The sequence below is a fragment of the Herpailurus yagouaroundi genome, unplaced genomic scaffold (genome assembly GCF_014898765.1).
Source record: "Herpailurus yagouaroundi ecotype Mexico unplaced genomic scaffold, PumYag 166, whole genome shotgun sequence".
Taxonomy (NCBI): Eukaryota; Metazoa; Chordata; class Mammalia; order Carnivora; family Felidae; genus Herpailurus; species Herpailurus yagouaroundi.
The window spans coordinates 32,214,911-32,238,678 of record NW_024412407.1 but is presented as its reverse complement, the minus strand read 5'-3'; the positions used below and the strand labels follow the sequence as shown (position 1 = coordinate 32,238,678).

The window sequence follows — 23,768 nt, the reverse complement described above, 5'->3', positions numbered from 1 at the left end:
TTATGGCTTCATGTCGATTCTCCCCAAAGGCATGCGCACTTGAAACCCCTCCTGGCCCCGTAAGAGAAGATTCTATGGTACTGATGAGATTGTGTGCATTAGAATCACTTCTCCTGGAAAGGAGACGCTAAAGGGTACTCGAATAAAATATTAAAAATTATGAAGGACATAACAAAGGCCATTCATTCCTTTCTTTTCCCCAGACCCCATAATATGAGAACAAGGGTTATTTGATGAAATTAAAGAGTAGCAAATTAAGTGCTAATAAAATGAGATAGTCACTTATATAATTCATTACCATGGGAGGTCACAGAGGCAAATTCTGTGGCTGGATTAAATATGGGGCCAGATAATTTTATGACCACTAATGATATTTTTAACAGTGGAGGCTGATACTGCAAGAGAAGTCATCCTATTACATTCTCCAGTAGGTGGTTTGCAGGGACCTCTGGCGAGTGATGTCTGTGAAGTATGAGAGCAGGCCTTGTGGGTTCTAACCTTTGGTGGGGAATATTACTAAAAATTAGTGTTTAAGGTGGATGTCCTCAGGTATTCCATGCATGCCTCAATCCCAACTTCTCTTGTGGAGATCCACAAGTTCCTTTATTGGAAACAGCTGGGGTGCAAAGTTCCATTATACAAGGTGAGTAAGTTCCAGAGATCTAGTGTACGGTAATGTGACCATTGTTAACAATACTTTATCGTGTGCTTGAAATCTGCCCAGAGAGCAGATCTTAATTGTTCTCAGCACACACAAAAAAGGGAAAAAGAGAAAATGGTGTGAAGTGATAGATAGGTTAATCAGCTTGATTGTGGTGATTATTTCGCAGTGCATATGTATATCAAAACACCAAGATGTGTATCTTAAACATACACAATTTTTATTTGTCAGTTATACCTCAGTAAAGTGGTGGGGGGGAAAAGTAAATGCTCATTTTGTTTTAAAGCAGCTGGGAAAGGTGTTGCTCAGAATTCGATCATGGCTGGTGTCGGGGAACCATTCGGCTTATTTATTGAATGCCGCCCATGTGTCAGGCACTTGGCTTGGAGTTTTAAAAATCTGTGGGGAATGTGAACATTTCGGCAAATCAGTGTATTCAGAATGAAGGGGTCTGCACTAACGGTAGACTAGAGAGTAGCCTTAAGTGCAAAGAAACAAGGGAGTAGCTCAACTGGTATGGTTCGGAGAAGGTTCACAGAGAAGGTAGCATGCGAACTGAGTCCTAAAGGTTGGGTAGGAGTTCACTGTATTGGCAAGATAATGAAGGGCAGAAGGAGCAGACAGCGTGCACAGGTCCAGAGACAGAACGTGACAGGCTTGCCAGTGAACTCCTGATAGTTTAGAAACGCTGTACCACAGGGTTGGAGGCGCAGAGAGGGAGAAGAGGGTCATATGAGGACAGAGGCATCCAGGCGGTGGAGCGTTCTGGACCTCTCTCCAGTAGCAGTGCTTCCATTGGTGGTAGTGGTAGAGGAGAGGTGGGGAGGGGCTTCCAGAAGTGTCACATGACTGATAAAGGACGGCCCCTCAAAGCCTTGCCCCACCAGCATAGGCTTCCCTCTTTTCGCCACTGACAACAGTGGCTTGGTGGTGAGCCTTGTATTTCACACAACTCTTTGCCTCATTGGTTTTACTATCTGCCTGAAACGATCTTTACCACAAACCTAATCACCGTTACTAGTTTTTGTTTTTGTTTTTTTAAGAATCTCCCCTGTCTTTGGGTATAGAGGGGTTCTTATAGGTCTTATGATTAGGATGAGTCTGATGTGTCTGTCTGGTCTTATTTCTTTGGGCTTTACGTAGAACCCATCTCTGTGTAGGGAAGAAGAGGCAGATTTCATTTGCTTGACCTTAGACTCCCATTTTCTCTGTGATGTTGGCTCAGTAGACAAGCAGGAAAACACACAGTGTCTCTGAGGAGCAGATGGAGTGAAATGTTAAAAATCTGTTTTGTTAAATGATTTCAGCTAACAAAATAGTTTAATTGAAAAAAAAAAAGCACCCAGACTCTACTCTTTATTCAGTGATATTTAAATAAATATATCATTATTAATCACTCAAACTCTCACTTCGAATTTCTACATTAATATTGATAAGAGGAATCAATTGGAAATGAGATAATTTTTTTTGTAGAAACGTGGTCTTATCTCTGTGGTAGATGCAAATACTTTATTATTATTATTTGTGTTGTTATGTAGTGCAGTATGCAATCAGTGGTTTTCCCCATCACATTGTAGAGAATTGTGTACCGTAGTCCCCTCTTATCCATGGAGAATATGTTCCAAGACCACCCCTAGTCGATGCCTGAAACTGTGGACAGTGTTTGACCCTACATATATACCATATTTTTTTCTATACATATACACCTATGAGAATTTTTAATTTATAAATTAGGTACAGTAAGAGATTAACGGCAATAAGTAATAGTAAGATAGAACAATTATGACAATATGCTATAATACAAGTCATGTGAATGTGGTCTCTCTCAGAATATTTTATTGTACTGTAGTCACCCTAGTGATGATGTGAGATGATAAAATACCTATCTGATGAGAGGAAATGAGGTGAATGATGCAGACATTGTGAGCTAGCGTTAGGCTACTATTGACCTTCTGATACCTCAGGAGGAGGATCTTCGGTTTTTGGACTGCAGTTGACCACAGGTAACTGATACTGCAGGAAGCAAAATCACAGATAATTGGGACATATTTCCTAATGAATAACCTTTCCCACTGTGTTTTTTTTAAGCCTCTTCTAAGAAGAAGTTGCTGGAGGGATATAAAAATGAAGTTATTTATAGAAGGTAGAAGATGCTGGAGGGATATAAAAGTGAGGTTATTTGCAGAAGGTAAATGGGTGTGTGCTCAATTTACTCTAAGGTCACCTCTGTTATACAGAGTGCTGGTGGATAAAAGTGAAATGCATGTACACCACCCTGTGTTTGGTGTTAGATACTCAAAGATCAGATCATGACTCACAGTACAGTGAGCATAGGAGACCATTTTACCATGACTCCTGGCTGAACTAAATACAAGTTGTACAGTACAGCTGTATACAAAATGTTAGCTCTATCTGAGGAGCTTGGCAGTGTTTTCACCAAAGCTAACATGTAGGCTGGGTTCAAAATAGAAGTTACAGTTAACTAAGATGGAGGGTAGGATCGAGGTAGGAAAGAGCATTTCAAAACCGAAGCAATAGAGATGTCTCCCAGACTTTTGAACACCTTGTTTCTTTCTTTCCCTTTTTGAAACTTCTGTTCTATCAATGTTGTAATTTCTAATACATTTTGAAATAGTCTCCTTTGAGGAAAGAATGGGATATATCATATCAGCCTCTAGTAGAGACTAATCTTGTCAGTAGGGGGTAGTGATCAAGGGTTCCTTTAAGCCCCAACATTAATTCACTAGGCAGTTTATTAATCATTTGTTCTCCTGGACGGGGCACTTACAAATAAGTCTTTGCCGTCAGATGTGAGGCACATGGCAGGAGTAATGTAACATTTTCCTCTGTTAGATATGTCTGTGTAACGAATCAATACAAGTTCTTCCGGTTCCTCCTGTACTTGATTTTACATGAAGTATGCCTTTTCATGACCAAGCTTCTTTCAACAAGGCTATTGATTTGTAATTGTGCAAAAAAGAAACAGAAGCTTTATAAGAGCTTCGATGCAAAATGATATATCCTTCCAAGGACTGTGTGAAAATAGGTGAATATATTTGATAAAGAAGTGTTCTTCTTTCCCCTTTAGACCTTAGCTGGATCTCCAAAATACAGGTGAATCAGCCAGCAGTTCTGAGGCGTGCAGAGCAAATCCAGGCTCGCAGAATGGTGAAAAAGGAGTGGCAAGTAAGGTTTCTTCTTGAGCATTCTATTCCTGTAGTTTACAATGCCTGGTCTCTTCCCTCAAGGCCACAATATTGAATTTTGCTCAAGATGCATCTAAACCTAAAAGATTGCAGCTGTCCATGACTTATTTTAATAATTCATATATGATGATGATGGGTTGGAGAAAGATAACACATTTATCCGAACAAGTTAAACATCTTACCACTCTTGAGTGGCAAGGCCGCAAATGAATTTGAGGCATCTTTATTCATGAGTGAATTAAATGGCGTATTTCCTCAACACATTTATTCAGTTCCTTAGACATACCTTCTTTGGTTGTCTTCTATTTTAATTTTTAAACCATAACGTCTAAACCTGGTGTGCCTGCTGTTGAGGCCCTTAGGCATAAAAGTTGACCTTCTTTGACCACCGTGTTTACCTTACTATTAATTTTCATAAATCATTTTCCAAAATTCAAAAAGTGATGTTTCATGGGGTGCTTGTGGTCAGCATATCCTTCAGTGGATACTGACCAAAGATGTGCTGTGGATCACAGGACTAGAAGGAATTCAGAATTCATTTCTCAAGTGAGGCAAAATATTGCCATTGAATCCTTTAGGGTGACATTTCTCATTTGACCTATCCTTGGAAATATTCTAATTGAAAGATAAAAGGAAATTCATTAGAATGAATTACAAACTATGAATATTGTTTTAAAAATGGGGTTGGGATACAGTGAAAAAAAAAACAGCAAAGAAATTGGAGACTTCTTTTTTAATGTCTCATCCTAGATCTCAAGTGTGGAGGTAAAAATATCAGTTAGAGATCCTCTTATTCCCAAGTTCTCTCATATCATGGTAGCCATCAGGGCTCCTGGTGGATAAGATGGGGAGGTGTGATGTGGGGAGGCTTGCTCTATTAGGGATTTCACTTTGAGATAGCTACGGAAGGAAAATAGTTTTAAGACTACTCTGTACCCCTCTTTTATTTTGTTCTCTGCAGTGTTCATCTTTTTGGTCCCTTTTGAGCAATGTCTATATCATATAGAGAATGACATGCCTGAGAACAGTGTAGATGTCAGATTTTAGCACAAATGTTTGTCTAATGATTTCCTGCTAACTAACTGGGTTGTTGACGATTTTTTTTTTTTTTAATCTTGTTTTTACTTTTCTTAAACCAGGCTGCTTGGCTCCTCAAAGCTGTTACCTTTATAGATCTTACTACACTCTCAGGTGATGACACATCTTCCAACGTTCAAAGGCTTTGTTATAAAGCCAAGTATCCAATCCGGGAAGATCTCTTGAAAGCTTTAAATGTGCATGATAAAGGTAATGTTGTTGTGTATAATCTGTCTGTGTTTACCCCTTTACAGTAAGTACTAATTACTAAATCTAAGAGGACTTAAGACAAGATTCAGCTGCTTAAATGATAATAGCAGTAAGATCCACTGGTAGATTTGTGTACATAGCAAATAATTGAGATTCTTCTCTAAAAAACAGCAGGGGGAGAATCTGAATCTCTTTTTTAGGTCAGTTCTTCCCATCATGGATTAAAGTTGCTGGTAGAGAGTTTCTTTATTTTTCTTTCTACTTCTTCAGTGTGGGAAATTTTCCATCTAGTGACTCTAAAATACTGATTCTCATTCCCTAGCCACATGTGCAAAAGCCAGTCTCATTACTTAATAATCACATCTCATACATAAAGTATTTTCTGTGAGTAAATGAAATACTTTTGAGAATAAAATGCAAATGGGGAATATTGCATGCTCGTATATTAGGTTAGATCTTTTGAAAAAAGTTATATTCACTCTCTTGGTATACATGAAAGAAAGGACTTTCTAAAGTTGCCATAAGTTTAGAATGTTAACATTTTAGGAAAGGAGGAGACCTTTCTTTGAGAGTTGATCCTCTGTATCTAAATGAGGAAACCGAGATCTGGAAGGCTAACAGCATTTCCGGGATGATGTGCGTATCACTCACTGGGCTGGTTTTAGGAGCTTTTCATGGAGAGTTGCTTCATGATCCCCGAGTGCCTGTCTGTAATGAATGCAGCTAGAGATGCTGCTTTGGTCCAATGCTGGTGTTTTATCCCAAGTAATTTGTAGATAATTTGTAGACCTATAATGCCACAGCTTTTGAAAAATATTTATGATGTTTCTTTTGAGTTGACAATAAAAACACCACCTGTTTGTAGGTGTTGTTATACAAAGTTATTAAAAGTAACAGCCTTGAGGGAGGGGCTGAAAAAAGTAACAACTTCATATGAGTCTTACGCTCTTGTTTTGTTTTATATTGGCTATTTGAATTTTATTTGATTTTTTTAGATTTAAGAGCTTATTCTTCCAAATAAGGGCTCCAGATTCAGATTTTATTATTTCTTGCAACAGAGGGAATAGGATCAATTAAATGTCATTTTGCTATATTACCTTGTAAGGTTCACGTCCATTTTTTTTTCCATCCACTGTCTGTTTGATGTAGAAATCTGGATTTTGTTATCTACATGAAATAAAATAATGTCACTGAGTCAAGACCATTATGTTTACCATTTAGGAATTTTTAAAAAGTGGTATTATATTATCCTCAAAGAGTAGCATCATGATTGTTTTATTCCATGACTTTAACAGTTAGAAAATGACCCATATTGTCAAGACCTGGAAGGGAATGTGGAGAGTCAAAGCTTTTTCTTTATTAAATTTTTTTTTAATGTTTATTTATTCTTGAGAGAGAGAGAGAGAGATCAGGGGAGGGGCAGAGAGAGAGGGGGACACAGAATCCAAGCAGGCTCCAGGCTGTGAGCTGTCAGCACAGAGCACGACGCGGGGCTCGAACCCACGAACCGTGAGATCATGACCTGAGCCGAAGTCAGATGCTTAACCAACTGAGCCACCCAGGCGCCCCTAAAACTTTTTCATTCAGTGCAGCGTCATGGGGGAGTTATTTTTCCTGCCATTTTGATTTCTGCCAGTGTGGTGGTATAAATAATAATTAAAAGCATATTGTACAAATTGAACTTCCGCTAAAGTAGGCTGTTACGATTTCTTTCTTCATAGGCCTTACTACAGCCGCTGTTTGTGTTTATCCCGCACGAGTGTGTGATGCTGTGAAAGCACTGAAGGCAGCCGGCTCCACCATCCCAGTGGCTTCGGGTAAAATTGTTTTGGCTTTGCTGTTGTCTCTCAACCTGTTTCCGGTTCTTCACCTCAAAACACCTGGAGGCTTTATATATAATTTTATATTATTTTAATTAGTTTTATCTATTTAATTATTTGTTTTTACTCATTGTCTCAGTATCTGATTGCCTGCTAAGTCGCTGACCATGTGAATTCCCAAGAATACAGAAGCGTTTCCCTGTCCTTAAGGAAACTTAGTTGTTTAGGAGGAATAATCAAGTTTAAAACATCATCATGCAGGATATATAGTATTATATGTATGCAAAATATGCTAATAGAGATATGCAGAAGCTACACTTGTAATTCTGAGCAAGGAGTGATTTATTTTGCAGAGGTTGGTGACAGAGAGTAAGGGGATTCTTCATAGAGGAGCTAATAGCTGCATAGGGTCTTAAAGGGTAAGGAGGCATGTTGGTGAGTTAGCGAATGATTTTAGACAGAGGAACTAGCGTGTGTGAAGGCACAGGAGTGTGTTCAGGGAACTGTACGTGGCTTGCAGTTGTTGGGTCTAAATTGGGGCAAGGGGGCAAGGGGCTCTGGGAGTTGAAGCTGGAGAGGTAGATCAGGGCCGGATCCCATAGGGAAACTAGGCTCGGCAGTGGCCTTTGGGCTCATTCTGGTGATGGGGAAGATACTGCAAGGTTTTGAGAAGAGGTTATGTCATGATCAGCTTTATGCTGTAGTGGGTCAGGAGATGGTACTGGACACATTAAGGAGGGGTGACAAGATGTTAGGGGGACTTATCACAGTCCCTGTGGGAGGTGAGGAGAGCCACTCCAAAGCCTGGGAGATAAAGTAGAGAGGGTATGTTCAGGAGTTATTGGCTTAAGAGAGACTCAGTAGGACTTGGCATGAAGGAAAGAAGAGTCTTAAAAGCTTCTGTGTAGCTGTGTGTGAGTATATGGATGGACAGATATAAAGTTAGATTGTACTTTTAGAAGATGTTAAGAGGAATATCCTGGGGCCTTGAAAAAGGAGTCTAAAAAGATGATTAATTTATTTTATTAGGGATACATCAAAAGAAACATAGTATACAGTATTGATATACAAGCCATTTGTGAGGATTCCCACAGTATTTGGCAGCTGCCTTAATTTTTCATCAGCTTCTGTCAATTCAGCTTTTCTTTTATACAACAGGGAAACGTGCTCTCCTGTAAGATAGCAGACCCAAGGAATTTAATAACATCAAGGAAATACAAAAGGTTATCTTTAGTCATAGAAATGGAATTAATGATGCACGTGTAAAAAATATAATAGGTTTTCAGAAGTGTGGCTGTATTTTCTTTTCGTTTTTGTTTTTTGTTTTTTTTTTGTACTTGGTCCTGTTCTTCCCACCTCACCCCTGTCCCAATTTTGTGGACAAATTAGGTACTTTTCCCTCCTGCTGTCTCTTCCCTCTATTCTCATCTGCTTGGCTATTCATTTTAAGATAGGCAGTGGGAAAAACCTATACTGCAATTTGGTTACCACAGCTGTAAGTGTGAGTGAGTAAATCAAGAATACAATGATAGCCAACTTGATTAGGAGTAGGATCCATAATTAACCAGGGTCCATCAAGATAGAGCTATAGCTGGGGCGCCTGGGTGGCGCAGTCGGTTAAGCGTCCGACTTCAGCCAGGTCACGATCTCGCGGTCCGTGAGTTCGAGCCCCGCGTCAGGCTCTGGCTGACGGCTCAGAGCCTGGAGCCTGTTTCCGATTCTGTGTCTCCCTCTCTCTCTGCCTCTCCCCCGTTCATGCTCTGTCTCTCTCTGTCCCAAAAATAAATAAACGTTGAAAAAAAAAAAAAGATAGAGCTATAGCTACTGTTTTATGACTCGGTGTGACGATAACATATTTTCTTAGTATCTATTTACTTAGAGCCCCCTCATGAGCATCACTGCAGCAACTTACTTTCAGGTTTTCCAGACGATGCAATACTAATATTTATCCTAACACCAATAACACCATATGAGATGACCTTCTATTTCTTCACACTTCACTTTGCAACATAAGCATGAAGCTCTTTAGTGTCATTAATGCTTTAGTCTAAATGCTGTTTGTTGTTGTTTTTTGTGTTTTTGTATCAAACTCCTTGTTGAGAAACCAACTAAAATTTGTCTTCTTTCCTTCCTCCCTTCCTTCCTTTTTTCCTCCCTTCCCTCTCTCTTTGCTTCCTTCCTTCCTCCCTCCCTCCCTTCCTTACTTCTTTTTCCCTCTCTTTACTAGTGGCCACTGGCTTTCCAGCTGGACAGACTCATTTAAAAACACGATTGGAAGAGATCAGATTGGCTGTGGAAGATGGAGCTACGGAAATTGATGTGGTAATTAACAGGACCTTGGTGCTGACAGGCCAGTGGGAAGGTATGTGCAAGTCTTTACCTAAGAGGGAGGCCTAGTTCTGTCCTAGTGAATGAAATGGAGACGATTGGAAAAGAGGCAACATGTTTTGGAAGTCACTGTTCTAGATTACAAGTCACTAGATCACAAGGCGAATTTCAGAGAAAACACGGCTGGTATTGCTCATCCTTGTTCCCCTCACAAATCCTAGACAGTTGCCCACCTATGTGAACTTTTTAGATCCCTTCAAGTGCTTAGGTGAGTGGTTATTTCTATGCAGTAGACTGTTAACTTTTATTCTGTCCTCCAGTATTTTATTACTCAATACATAAATCACTCTAGGCAAGTCATTTATGCAGAGTTTAATATGTGGAGGAAACTTCCCTTTTTTATGTTAATCTTTGTGGATTTTGTGGAGGTGGGATTAGTAGTAAGTCTGCGAAGTCTGCTTTATTCCTGCTATTCTTACACATAGTTCCTGGGGGTTATTATATTTACCTTTGAGATTCATAATTTACTATCGCACCAATTAAGAAAAACATTACCCATTTCAATAACAAACTTTTTATAATTAAATATTAAAAAATAGGTTTGACCTGTGCCTTAAATATATTTTGTATACTAGAGATGGTTGATAGCTAAAATAAGTACAATTTTCTATTTCAAAAGAATCATAAAAGTAGTTCAACTAAAAATTTTTTTAAAGCTTTTTTTTTTTTTAAGTTTATCTATCTTGAGAGAGACAGGGATAGCGCACAAGCAGGGGAAGGGCAGAAAGAGAAGAAGAGAGAGAGAATCCCAAGCGGGCTCTGCACTGTCAGTACTGAGCCCAACACGGGGCTCCAACTCATGAACCATGAGATCACGACCTGAACTGTAGTCAAGAGTCAGATCCTTAATCAACAAAGCTACCCAGGCGTCCTGCAACTGACACCCTTTTTCAAAGTTTAAGTAAACAGTAGGATTATATTTAATGTATTTTTTCTTAACCTACTTATTGGACTTGCCAGTATCTCATGGATATCTTTCTGTGAGTCTTTAAAAAAAATTTTTTTTTTGATGTGTATTTATTTTTGGGAGGGAGACAAGATGCAAACAGGGGAGGGGAAGAGAGAGAAGGAGACACGGAATCTAAAACAGGCTCTAGGCTCTGAGCTGTCAGCACAGAGCCTGACATGGGGCTCGAACTCATGAACCGTGAGATCATGACCTGAGCCAAGTTGAACGCTTAACTGACTGGGCCACCCAGGTACTCTTCTTTCTCTCCGTCAGTCCATCTAACTTAACATCTATAAATCCTTTTTTTTTTTTTTTAAATGTTTATGTATTTGTGTGTGTGTGTGAGAAAGAGAGAGAGAGCATGAGCAGGGGAGGGGCAGAGAGAGAGAGAGAGACACAGAATCTGAAGCAGGCCCCAGGCTCTGAGCTGTTAGCACAGAGCCTGATGCGGGTCCAAAATCTGCAAACTGTGAGATCACAACCTGAGCCAAAGTCGGACGCTTAACCAACTGAGCCACCCAGGTGCCCCTAACATCCATAAATCCTAATTCCATTGTTTATTCATTAAGAATTGCTTTTGGTTATGGAGTAGGCAAAGATTCAGTCAGTAGTTTAAATACTTCAGGATTTATTTTCTTATACAAAGTCTAGAGGTAGGTATTTCAGGGGTGACCTATGCTACTTTTTTCTTTTACTTCCAAAGTGTGTGGCTTCTGCTCTCATGCTTAAGGGCATGCCATTCTCTAAGATGGCTTCTGAAGCTCCTGGCTTTCCACTCATTTCCTAGATAATAGGAAAGAAGGGCTGTCCTATCCTAAAAATCTCATACAACATTTTTGCCTACACCTCCATGGCTCAAACTGAGTCAGTGGCCATCTTGGCTGCAAGTGAAGCCGGGAAAATGTAGTCTTTTAGCTTAGAATATTAACATTCCCAATAAGTTAGATGGTGTACATTTCTGTGCCCAGATGGAAAGGACTGAGGGAAGTTGTGGCAGAGAAGGACAGTTTAGCCGTATGGAGCTAAACGGGGTCTGACAGTAAAAAGCTTAACAGCAAAGGGCCAGGTGAAACAACAGTAACACAAATTTTTAAATAAAAAGATACATGAAGTCAAAAGGCACAGTGCCATTAGCTGTGGGGCAGGTCATCTCAGAGATCTTAGCAGCACTGAGAGTATCACTGTGATGCAGTCACTGATACCACAGTTCTGAATGATCTAGAACAAATGTTAAAGCCATTCCTATTGCCTTGTACTCCCAACTATACTTCATCAACATTTTTAATCCTTGCCAGGTTTAAATTCTTGACAGTTCACAAATATCTTTTTGTGCTTTTGATTTTTGTTCCTTTTCCTATGGTTCATGTGAGCTTTGACCAATTGCAAACATTTTTTTAAGTTCTTTTTTTTTTTTTTTTGAGAGAAAGTGCACATGCATGTGAACAGGAGAGCGGCAGAAAAATGGAGAGAGAGAATCCCAAGCAGGCTCTGTGCCGTTAGCATGGAGCCCAGTGCAGGGCATGATCTTATGAACTGTGGAGAGGTGAGATCATGACCTGAACCGAAATCAAGAGTTGGATGCTTAACCAACCAAGCCACCCAGGCTTTTAAATAGATGTCTCTTGTCCCTATATATTAATTCTTGTTTCCTTCTAGTCATAGATTTCAATTAAGATTTTGGGCCAGAGTAAGAGGAGAAAAATGAATAAACATAATATTTAAAACAAATTTGGAAATAAACTATATGATTTAGTTAGATAAAAAAACTATATGTCCTATATCTTTTATTTAACAGTTGTAGACATAGAAGTATGGTTTCTATTATAACATGTGCTCTTGTCTCTAGAATACTAATTGGGAAATAAAATATAATAGGAGATGAGTTTTGATGTAATTGTCCTTTAATGAACTAGGAATGGTTGTTTTTAGGAACTGATAATTTCCTAATAACAGGCATTCATGTAAAATATAATAACACATCTTTGTCCTAGACCATACTTTTCTATTAACTTTTTTATGGTGTTAATAACCTCTTGACCCAAAACAAATTGAAAAGGAACATTTAATACTGGAAATTTAATTCTAAATAGAAACCTGCAATGACTGAGGCCTTTTTTTCACTGTGGTATTTTGTCTTAATTTGCCTCAATTTGATTATGTACTGTATTTTTCAGTGTCATGCTTTGATATTAGCTGTTTACTAAAATATGAGCCTAGAATTGATTTCTTTTTTTTTTTAATTTTTTTAACGTTTATTTATTTTTGAGACACAGAGAGAGACAGAGCATGAACGGGGGAGGGGCAGAGAGAGAGGGAGACACAGAATCGGAAACAGGCTCCAGGCTCTGAGCCATCAGCACAGAGCCCGACGTGGGGCTCGAACTCACGGACCGCGAGATCGTGGCCTGAGTCGAAGTTGGACGTTAACCGACTGAGCCACCCAGGCGCCCCTAGAATTGATTTCTTGGAATTTGCTGATGGAAATGTCTGTGAGGCTATTATACGTTCAAACGTTCAAGTCTAGATTCCTCTCCTCTCTGTGCGCTGAGGTGTGTAGGACCCTGGTTAAAGCACAAAAGAAAGAGTCCCATTTTTAAACCTGGCCATTCAGACTGTATCCTAATCACTGCTCATGGTCACAGGGTCCACAGTTTCGGGCATGAACTTAAAGAGACTGGAGGGGGGCCCGTATTCCTCTTCTTTAATTCTCCTTGGTGACAATTTAAAGTTTCTTTCTCCTCAAGCTTCTAATTCTTCTGCCCATCTTGAGGCTCCTTCACTCTCAGCAGAAGACCCACCTGCTACTTTCTAGAGAAAATAGAAACCAGTAGACAGGGTCTCCCTCGAGGTCCTTGCATCAGCTCTGCTTTCCTTTGTTCCTCCTTTTCCTTCCTCCTAAGTCCAGTCCCTCCTCTGTGCAGTGGCTCTCATCTCCTCCCACATTTTCAGAGGCCTTACTCCATTTGTTGGCCATTTTTTTCTCCTGTATCTTTCATCTGTCTCTACGATTTATTCCCATCAACACCTAAACATAATGTAAGCTTTTCTTATCCATTAAAAAAATGCTCACATGTCAACCTTCCCCCTCATCTCTAGCTAAGTCTACCTTTCTGTTCTTCCCTTCATGGCTACAATTCTTAAAAGAGTTATATTTACTTGTTTCCCTTGAATCTGTACTAATCAAGATGCCAATGTCCTCTTATTTTCCTATGCCCAGGGAATATTCTGCAGTTGTTTGTTTAGCTCTACTGTTCAGCATTTGACACAGTGCACAGTCCTTCTGGAAACACTCTTTTTGCCTGGCTTTGGTAATCCTAAATTCTTTTTTCCTTCAAGTTTCTGATGACTCCTGTGTCCCTGTGTCTTGTATGCAAGGTCCTCTCTCTCCTCCGTCATCCCTGAAGTGTTGGCGGTCTTCAGGTTGGGTCCCAGCAAGCTCTCAAACTTCTTTCACTTTGCACACTCTCCCTTGAAAACCTCCTGACCTCTCCGATTTCAGCCACATTCCCTATACTGAAGACCACAAAACCTCCCAAGTACCGGAACCTACATCTGCTTGACTCCAGAACTTATGCTCAATTTCCCCACTAAACCATGCTGCTTTTCATGCGTCATTTTTATGTAAGTAGAACGGTTGAATCTTGATCAGATCAGAGAATCTAGCCATTTTAGAAAGAAATCCATTAAAAAGTATTTGATTTGAACACTTTCTCTTAAATACAGGTTAGTTTCCAAACTATGGTGTTAGTGATTGGATTGTTCTGGAGTACAGTTGATGCTCTCTGGCTGCTGAAAACCCTGGAGGTGATCCTCCCCATAGCTAACACTTCAGACCCCTGTGCCTTTTGACTTCATATATCTTCTATTTAAAAAGCTTTGTTCTTGTTGTTTCGCCTGACCCTTTTCTGGTAAGCTTTTTACTGTCAGATCCTGTTTTGCTCTTTATAGTACACTGTCTTTCCCTGCCTGTACTTCCTTTAGTCCTTCCTGTCCGGGCACAGAAACTTACACCATCTCACTTATCCCTCAGGACAGTAGTTTTACTTGGATATAGGGTATATATAGTATGTTATGCTGGTTCTTAGAATTACCTGACAAAATGCTTTCAGATTACTTGCCCAAACTCCTCTCTTCCTGGAACCTAGACTATCCCTCCTGAGTATATGTACTATTGGGGTTGGGTGTTGGACTGAGGGGATAGGCTTCTTTACTGTGAAAATTGCCCCAGGTGATTTTGGTTCCACCCTCTCCCCTACCATCCCATAGTTGTAGAGAATCACTAACTTGAAACATTTATTTTTTTTTTTAAGTTTATTTTTCTTTATTTTGAGAGAAAGAGAAGCAGGGGGAGGGGCAGAGAGAAAAGGAGACAAAATCCCTGTGATTCTGTGCTGTGAGTGCAGAGCCCGATGCAGGGTTTGAACTCACGAACTGTGAGATCATGACCTGAGCTGAAATCAAGAGTTAGACACTTAACTGACTGAACCACCCAGGCGCCCCACATCTATTTAAAAAAAAAAATACTTCTTGTTCTTGGTTCCACATAGTTTAGGTGCAGGATGATTGAAGCATTGTTGAATTTTTATATTGGTTAGTTAATACAAATAGTATTCCCTGTGTGTTTCTATTTAGTCTGGATCTGCAGTTGGCTATAATAGAAGGCTTAATGGATAAAGAGTTTCTTTCTCTGTCAAGTTTAGCCAAAAAGTACATCTACCTCTTATGCTCTCAGGAAAAGGATGGCTTTCCTCTCCCTGGAATGCTGTGCTGGACTAGGAGACAGGCAGGGGCACCCAGCCAGCCAGCCAGCATATAAGCCAGTCTTCACTGGAGGTGGTCAGACCCAGAGCTTACCCAGAACAAATATACCATGGAACAAGAAGGGAGGATAACTCTGGGAGACCAGGAAGGGTTGAGAGCAGAGTCTTTGCATTGGATAGACTGTGGTTGGAATCCTGGCACTACCATTAGTAGCTTTTGGCCACATTGCTTTTCTGTGTCTTCTGTTCCTTCTCTGGAAAGTAGGAATAATGGCATCTATTTCACAGGGTTGTAATGGGGATTAAATTAGATAATGAATGTAAATTGACCATCCATTGCCTGGCCCAGATGAATCAGTCCCTCCATGCCAGCTGCAGTTTCTTCTCTTTCCCTCTCCTCCTTTTGATGCTCATAGTATGTTGTCAAGGGAAGTAACCATAATAGTACACGTATTGAGTAAATGAAGTAGAACTCTAAAAGACTTGGATTTTAGTCTTTGTAATTTCGCTAATTTATACCTAGTCCTTGGGCAAACACTTCACTTCTCTCTGCCTCCATTTAAATAAGCTACCAATGAGGGGATAAAACTTAATGATTTCTACAGTCCTTTAGAGTTATAATGGCCTGTGATTTTATATTTGGCGTTTTCATTGTCTGGGAGTATTATTCCCTAGATAAGGACCTATAATACGGTATTTTTTCATGATGATATTAAAGTCGACATCGAAGTTGCATTTCTTAAACAGTTCTTTGAAGAAAGCATTCACCAGAAGGGGTTCATCATCTCATAAATCTTACTGAACAGGTTTTGAAAATTAAATGCATTCCATGCTCTGTAAATATAGAGGTGTTCATTTTTTACTTTTTTTATGACCTCTCTCTGCTGCATGTATTTACCTTAATATATTACCAGTGACATTGAAATGGTATCAGATTCTGCCTTGTTCAAGAATCTTCCAGTTCTCTGAGCTCAAGACCTACAGCTGACTTTCTCTTCCATACTAGAGCACTGTCAGACATCGCCCCAAAGGTGGCTTCTTCTGTAACATTTTTCAGCATAGTGCGTTCAGTGTCGTACTTGGAAATGTTGTTTGTGTCCTGTATCTAGATCCCCCTTGTATCTTCTTCAGTTCGTCAGTCCTGATTTGTTCTCCTAAACCTGGTTTGTGGAGTACATGTCTCAGGCCATCAAGAGTTTTGGGGGGAGAGAATGAAATATTGGGGCCAATGCCACAGTGTCTATCACTGTGTCTTATGAAGTGGATCCTGAAAATCTTGAATCTTGGCAGCAATTTATTTTTCTTATTTGCTGATTTTTACACAAGAAGGATGGTAGAAAGAACATCTCTTAAAAGAAATTGGAATTGTTCTTTGTCTTGTAGAGTTGTTAATCAGAATATCTTATGAGAAAAGCCATCTCTAAATCTATAGACGCTGTTTGAGGAGGAATCACATAATCTATAGTCTGTGTTTTCTCTGTTTTGGGGGTTGTTTATAACAGAAAAATGCTGGAGAAACTTATAGCAGCTGTATGCTTTTATGGTTTTTGTTTTTAGGCTATGATTCTTTGAAACTTCAAATAGTATTGACCAAAATGTGTGTGTTTTATCTCTTATAGGCTATTTTACTACCTGGCGTTTTAGCTCATCTCTGTTTTAGTCTTACAAGATTAATTAGTTGCCTTGGTGGATAAAAACTGTTCTTGAACATTTTGTGACTTTTTTAATTTAAAAGGTTGCTGTAGACTTTATATTAAGTGTTTTACTATACATATAATTATCTTAAGAGATATTTTCAGGCCATTCATGTGCAGTGTTGAACATCTTTTCTGGTACTCAAAAAATAATTGCTTAGATATAATTCGTTAACAATTATTTTTTAAGTGCCTTTGAGTAGCATGAAATATAAAAGGAAACTACTTTATGACTTTTAGATAGGAAGCATAGGCTTTAAACACTTGGGTTTTTACTTAAACCATAATTTCTATTCACAAAAGCTTTACTAACACAATTTTCTTTGTCTATAGCAGTGCTTTCCCAGAAAACTTTATGGATTTCCAGGTGCCCCAAGATTAAGAATATACTTCCCTTATGGGTGGAAGCTGGAGAGAAACAAGATACTTTTGAATAGAGAAAAGTAAAATACTGTAGACGCAAGTTCCTGCTGACACAGGGAGGCAGAAGGGAGAGCCAGTTGTCAACCGTTTTTGGATGCTGCTTGAAACAGATGCAGTGTGACCCCCTCTGCTCCTTGGATCTACATTCTCATCACACAGGCCTTTCCCAGTGTGGCTAAGTTCTCTGACTCCTGTCAGTGAACACACTCCATCAACACAGCCTCACTTGTTTTTCAGCTGGGAATGATGAGCAGAAGGTCAGGTTACGACCTCCATTTCTCCTCCTCAGTGTGGCAGTGGTGGGAGGGATGTGGGGGGACAGACAGGAGACAACTCCTCCGCTGGTTTTGCTACTATATTGATTACACATCTACAATGTAATATATCCTGGGTTTCTAGTACACCCACTTTTGCTACTCCTGAAAACCTCATTACAAGTCAAAACATTTATTATCAGGTTTTTAATGTGACATCACTATGCCAGCCACTTCTCTGGTGTATGTGTTTTGTTATATTTTGCATTATTCTGACTAATTTGCAGTCGTGGTGTTTGAATTCCATTTTCATTTGTCAGTCATCTTTTATAATAGTCTTCCAGATTATTATTTTTCTGTTACATGCAAGAATTATTCTTCCTTTCTTTTTTTAAATGGAGAAGTTTTAGTTTCCTTACTGTGTGAATTTTTTAACAGTGAACATGGATTACATGTGAGTAGGTGAGCAGAAAAAAAAAATTAATGAAAGCTCTAGGGAATAAGGTCATGATGTATGCAAAGATGTAACCATAAGGACGTTTACTGAAGTATTGTTCCTAATAGCAAAAAATCTGAAACCTTAAGTATCCAATAACAGAAAAATGATCGTATAAATTATTTATGACCATGCAGGGGAAGATTGTGTAGCCATTAAAAACTGTGCTACAAACCTATATTTATTAATATGGAAAGCTGTCTATGATATTTCAAGGGGAAAAAGCAGGCAATATGTACCATATATAATCAAATATTTTTTGTTTAAAAAATAGAATGGTTGATAATCTTGAAAGCCCTTCCATAAGAAAAAATATCTAGATGCTAAATAAATCACAATAGTATATGACATATATCTTTTTAACTTTTATTTTTGAGTAATTTTAAACTTACAGAAAAGTTGCAAAAATCGTACACAGAACTATTTACTCTTCACTGAGATTCCACAGTTATTAAATTTTGCCCCATTTACCTTTTGTCTTCTCATTATCTTTGTGTGTGTACATGTGTGTGTTTATAAAATTATATATGTGTAATTATTTCAATTTTTTGAGATTAAGTTGCAGACCTGTTGGTCCATTAGTCATGAATATTTCAGTGTATATTTTCTAAAAACAAGAACACGTGTACCAAGCCACAGTATACCATCAAAATCAGGATATTAACACTGATAGCATACTACCATTAAATCCATAGACTTTGTTCAAATTTTGCAGATTGTCTCAAAAGTGGTCTTTATTAGTTTTGGGATCAATGGTTACATGTCTCTCTAGTCTTCTTCACTCTGGAACAGTCCTCAATCTTTCCTTGAGTGTGAAGAATAAGTGCCTGTTATTTTGCAAAATGTGCTTCAGTTGGGTTTGTTTGATGTTTTTCTCATGATTAGATTCAAGTTATATATTTTGGGGAGAAATACCACAGAAGTTTTGCTCAGTTCTTCTCAGTGCATTATGTCGGGAGTCCTAAGATGTGCATTTGTCCCATTATTGAGGATGTTAAGTTTTAATTGGCTAAGATGCTTTCTGGCAAATTTCTCCATTATAAAATTAATAAGTATTTTGTGTTTTTTGTTAAAGTTTATGTATTTGAGAGAGAGAGAGAGAGAGAGAGAGAGAGAGAGAGAAGAGAGTGCATGCAAGCACAGGGACGGGCAGAGAGCAAGGGAGAGAGAGGATCCCAAGCAGGCTCCATGCTGTCAGCGCAGAGGCTGATGCAGGGCTTGATCTCATGGACTATGAGCTCAAACCAAGAGTTGGACACTTAACTGACCAAGCCACCCAGGTGCCCCAGTATTTTGTGTTTTAACAAGTAATTAATACGGAAATGAATGGAGATATTTTGAGATTGTATTAATATCCTGTTCCTCATCTAACTTTATTCGGTAGTTTTAGCATTCATTCATAATTCTTCAGTTATTACTCTGATATTTGTCAAATGGTGGTTTTCTAATTCCATCATTTCTTCTATACTTACTAGTTAGCATTACCTTCTCCTCTCCTACTTTTTTTTTTTTTCCTTTCTGTTTATAAGAGCTCATGGAGTCCTATTGGACTCAATTGGTTATAATCCATTACTGTCATTATTTATTATTGATATTCAGATTATCCCAGATTTGGCCAGTAGGCGCTGTGTTAGATTGTTCTTCTGTCCTTTTGACATGTTCATATTATTCTTTGATATGTTCAAGAAGTTCCTTGAATTCTTATCATGGATATTTCAGGCTTATCTTTAACTTTTTTTCTGCGCTAGCCCTGGAATCGGCCATTTTTCCAAGGAGGTCTACTTTCTTTTAGTGAAGATTGATTTTTAGAAACCAAGATCTGGGTGCTAGGTGTGCTCACTGCTGTAAGGCTGTTGTTTCTAGGTCTTCTCAGTGGACAGATGTAGGAAATGCATGAATTTTCACATATACACAATGCGCACGTATAAATAAACGTGCATTTATATCTATTTGTCTGTCCATCTATCTATAATCTATCTGTATCAGAAACTATGAGTTCACACTGATGATTTCCTCACAAGCCAACATCAAATGGCTATTCTTGCCCACTCCCCTTTCTATATTTGTGTCCCTCTTTCTTGTCATGAGAAATCTTGTTCCCATTATCCTCAGTATATTTATTTAGTTGATCAATTTCCATGTGTGGAACAGTCTCTTGACCACATAGGCGGTCTCCCTCGTCTAGTACTGTGCACCCAGGGTGGTTGAGCTCACCAAGTCCTCCAGAATTCCCAGTCCTCACTGATGAGGATGTCCACCCCCCAGCCCTGATCTGGCAGCATGTTAACCTGGAGTTTCTCAAGGCCCCAGTGATGTGCCAGTCTCAAGTTTCCCCCACCCTTCATGGTAGTGACCAAATGAGACTACTCTGCTCCCCATCTCTCTCTGGCCGAGAGCTCCCACAAAGTAGAGATCCAAATCATCTTTCTAAACCAATAGCAAGAAGCTGTTGTAATTACAACAGTGTAACATTTTAGAGCAAATTAAAGTTTGTCTTCATTTTTATATTTGCTTATTATTAAAGGTGGAACCAAGAGAAAAATATTATCTTCATGATTATTTAAATATTTTTTTTTACATTTATTTCTAGGACTTAAGATGTGTTTGAGCTCTCAAAGTAAAGATCTTCTATCCAATCTTGAGTAGAAACATGATGCTTGGAGAGGTTTCGTAACTTTCCCAAGTGACACGGCTAATCAGTGGGCAAGCAAGTGCAGAAAAGTCCGGATTCAGACACATGAACTTCTCTACGACATAATGTCAGAATGTGCTGTTCTGATCTTAACCAGAAGGCTTATAGAGCAAGTTATAGGTCTTTTTAGCATATTAAATCATACAGAATTAACTGTTTTATGTTTCTGAATTATCCTAGAACTTTTCAGTTTCCTCAACTTTGTTTTCCCTAGAAAAATGAAAATCAGCTTCTGGGTTTATAATGTTCATCTATAATGTTAGTAATTTGAACTAAATGAGAGTTGACATCCCTTTAGGTTCTAGGTTTTGATTACTATATTGTGCTAAGTTCTTCAGTTCATGTCCTTGAGAACGTATTGTAAGGACAGCATGCATGTAGCTGCCTGTGTGTATGCATGTGGGGGGATAAAGGCAGCAAAGTGTGAGGAAATTTTAGGCAACTCATTCATCTCTCTACATTTCACTTTTCGTATATGAAATGTGAAGCTAACTACCAGCTACCCCACAGGGATGTTTAAATGATGTGTAGAAAACACTGAGCATTTTTGCAGGAAGATGCTTTGAAAACTTATGGGGTTTCTCATTCTTTTGAGTAGCTACTCCTCCTGAAGAGTTTTTTTTGGAAAGAGGATCTATTGAACTTGTTAATTCCACTGTGATTTCTTCCTTCACATGTGTATTCCACTAGCAATCATATAAATCCACATCCTGCTGTCCTTTCCTGCTAATGTGGAGGAAAATCCACCCATTAGTTTCTCCATTGTTTTGCTCATTTATACTGAAAGGTAAGTGACCGTTGAGTATGTTGAACGACATTATGATTTGGGATTGACAGTTACACTTCAGCCATCACGTTACTATAAAGAAAAAATTTTTTAAATGTTTATTTATTTTTGAGAGAGACAGAGATGGAGCACAAGTTGGGGAGAGGCAGAGAGAGGGGGAGACACAGAATCCAAAGCAGGCTCCAGGCTCTGGGCTGTCAGCACAGAGCCCGACACGGGGTTCGAACCCATGAGCTGCGAGATCATGACCTGAGCCGAAGTTGGACACTTAACCAACTGAGCCACCCAGAGGCCCCTCCATCATGTTACTCTGATTTGCATATGTCATCTGCCACTGTGATGCCAAGGTGCTTAGAACACCTGGACACTAATAATGCTTATTTGTGGCTTCTGTCGTTTGTGTTGGAGTGAAGTGGTCTGTTTTCCTTATATGTTAAATTTGTAAATTCTATAACTACTAAGACAGTGCTTACTTTGTTTTGTTTTTCAAAGTTACTTTTGCATTTCTGGAAGTACATAAGAAAAGATATGGAAATCTAGTATTGGATGATTAAACGCCTACTAATTGCCTTATTCCATTCTAAACATATATACTGTTTTACCTCATCTTCACAAAAATATGGGAGCAACCTGAGGCTCCCTAAGTGATCAAGCTTAGGAAAATTGAATGATTCCTGTAAATTTACGTAACCAGCAAGTAATAGAACTCTTATCCCAGGAGTCTGGGAGCGTGGGCTCCAAGTTAAAAAAAAATGTTCGTGAAGTAATAAAAATTTCCCCACCAGCCTGCTTTCTATGCCCCAAAGAGGTTGTGTTTATGTTCTTTAAGAAACATAGATCATGGTGCCCTCTGCTTTATAAGTTGCTGTATGTCTGAACCTGATAAGCACTCAGCAACGACAGCAACAGCACCACCACCAATGCCAGCAACAGGGAAACAAGTAGCTGACAGTTTTTGAGCATTAATACCTGTCCCAGACACCATCCTTAACACTTTATACATATTAGTCTATTTGATACTTGAACTAACTCCATGAGGTGTGCATACCTCAATTATCCTCATTTTATGGAAGAGGAAACTGAGAGTTTAAGAGTTAATCGCCCAAATCACACAACAAATTCGTGTTGAAGCTAGAATATGAACCCCAGGCAGTGTGGCACCAATGCTATTGTCCCACACCATACCAGATTTCTCAGTAAATACTTGTTATACTAGAATTATGAGTTGGAAACTAATGAAACCAGTTCAGATTAGGTTAAACTGAAAAGGCATCTGTTAGGAGGACATGGAATAGCTCACTGAGTCAGTAAGAAGCCTGGGGAACCAGGCTTGGAAAACAGGCAGGTCCATGAAAGACTGGGGAGCAGAGAATACAGCTGGATGTGCCGTGGGAAGTGTGGTTACGGGGCCACTTCTGATGCTGCCGTCACTGGCCAGCACAGGTACCATGCTGCTGGCACGGGGCCATGGGGCCACGGGGCCACGGGACTCTTGGATCTGCTGCCATTGAGGATGTCGCAGTAGTAATACTAATGAACATCTTGAATGCTCTGTCATCTTTGCGTAACTCGGTAAGATTCAGAGGCCCAGATAGAAGCATTTGCTTGTTCGGAGTCCAGGCCACGTTTTCCAAAGGACAGGTCCAGTGTGCTTTTTGGTTGAATTACTACTCTGGGCAGAATAGTAACAGAAGAAAAAAATGACAAGCAACTTCAGTAGAGTTCAGTTGAACTCTAAAGATTAAGATACTTTCTCAGAAAAACTTGACCCTGTTATGTGGTGAGATAGGTCAGTTAAATGATTTGAGGAGTGAGGAGTTGGTGGTTAAAGAATGAGAAGGCACTGGTTACTTATTTGTTTAAATCCAGTTATGTGCTGATGACTATTTTGGGTTCATTCTGTTTGGATCATGGATTACAGGGCATAATAACTTCCAGGTGGCTGATAATTGAGTCGTAAAGTACATGGGTTTTTTTTTTTTTTTTTTTCTGATTAATTTTAACTGTAGGTAAAGAAATGGACTGGATATCAAAAGGTAATACTCTAGAAAAAGGCTGATAGTTTTGTTCTTAAATATGATTGGGATCAACGTTTTAAGAATTTTGTTGTACAGATCAAACTTTACTTTAACAAATTTTGTAATAAAACATTTCAAGCCTTATCTGATGCCTCACTGATTTTAAGCATTAATCCATATAACAAGATTTTGGTGCAGTACAAGGAGTTGGGTCAGGCCATGAATAAGATTTGGCTTTTATCACACAACACTTAATTAAAACTCATTTCACTAGGTTTCTGAGCTTAAGAATAATGGTTACACTTTTTGAGTGCTTACAATCAGCCAGACAAT

The 23,768-nt window shown here is 39.0% G+C and overlaps 1 protein-coding gene across 1 annotated transcript in view; it reads left to right on the top strand.

Annotated features, from left to right (window-relative positions):
* DERA (deoxyribose-phosphate aldolase) overlaps positions 1–23,768 on the top strand; it is a 118,263-nt gene that overhangs the window by 45,931 nt on the left and 48,564 nt on the right. Inside the window, exons 2-5 of the mRNA XM_040488811.1 lie at positions 3,750–3,847; positions 5,007–5,154; positions 6,876–6,971; positions 9,202–9,336. Coding sequence (XP_040344745.1) covers positions 3,750–3,847; positions 5,007–5,154; positions 6,876–6,971; positions 9,202–9,336 — 477 coding nt within the window. The remainder of the gene's footprint in view (positions 1–3,749; positions 3,848–5,006; positions 5,155–6,875; positions 6,972–9,201; positions 9,337–23,768) is intronic.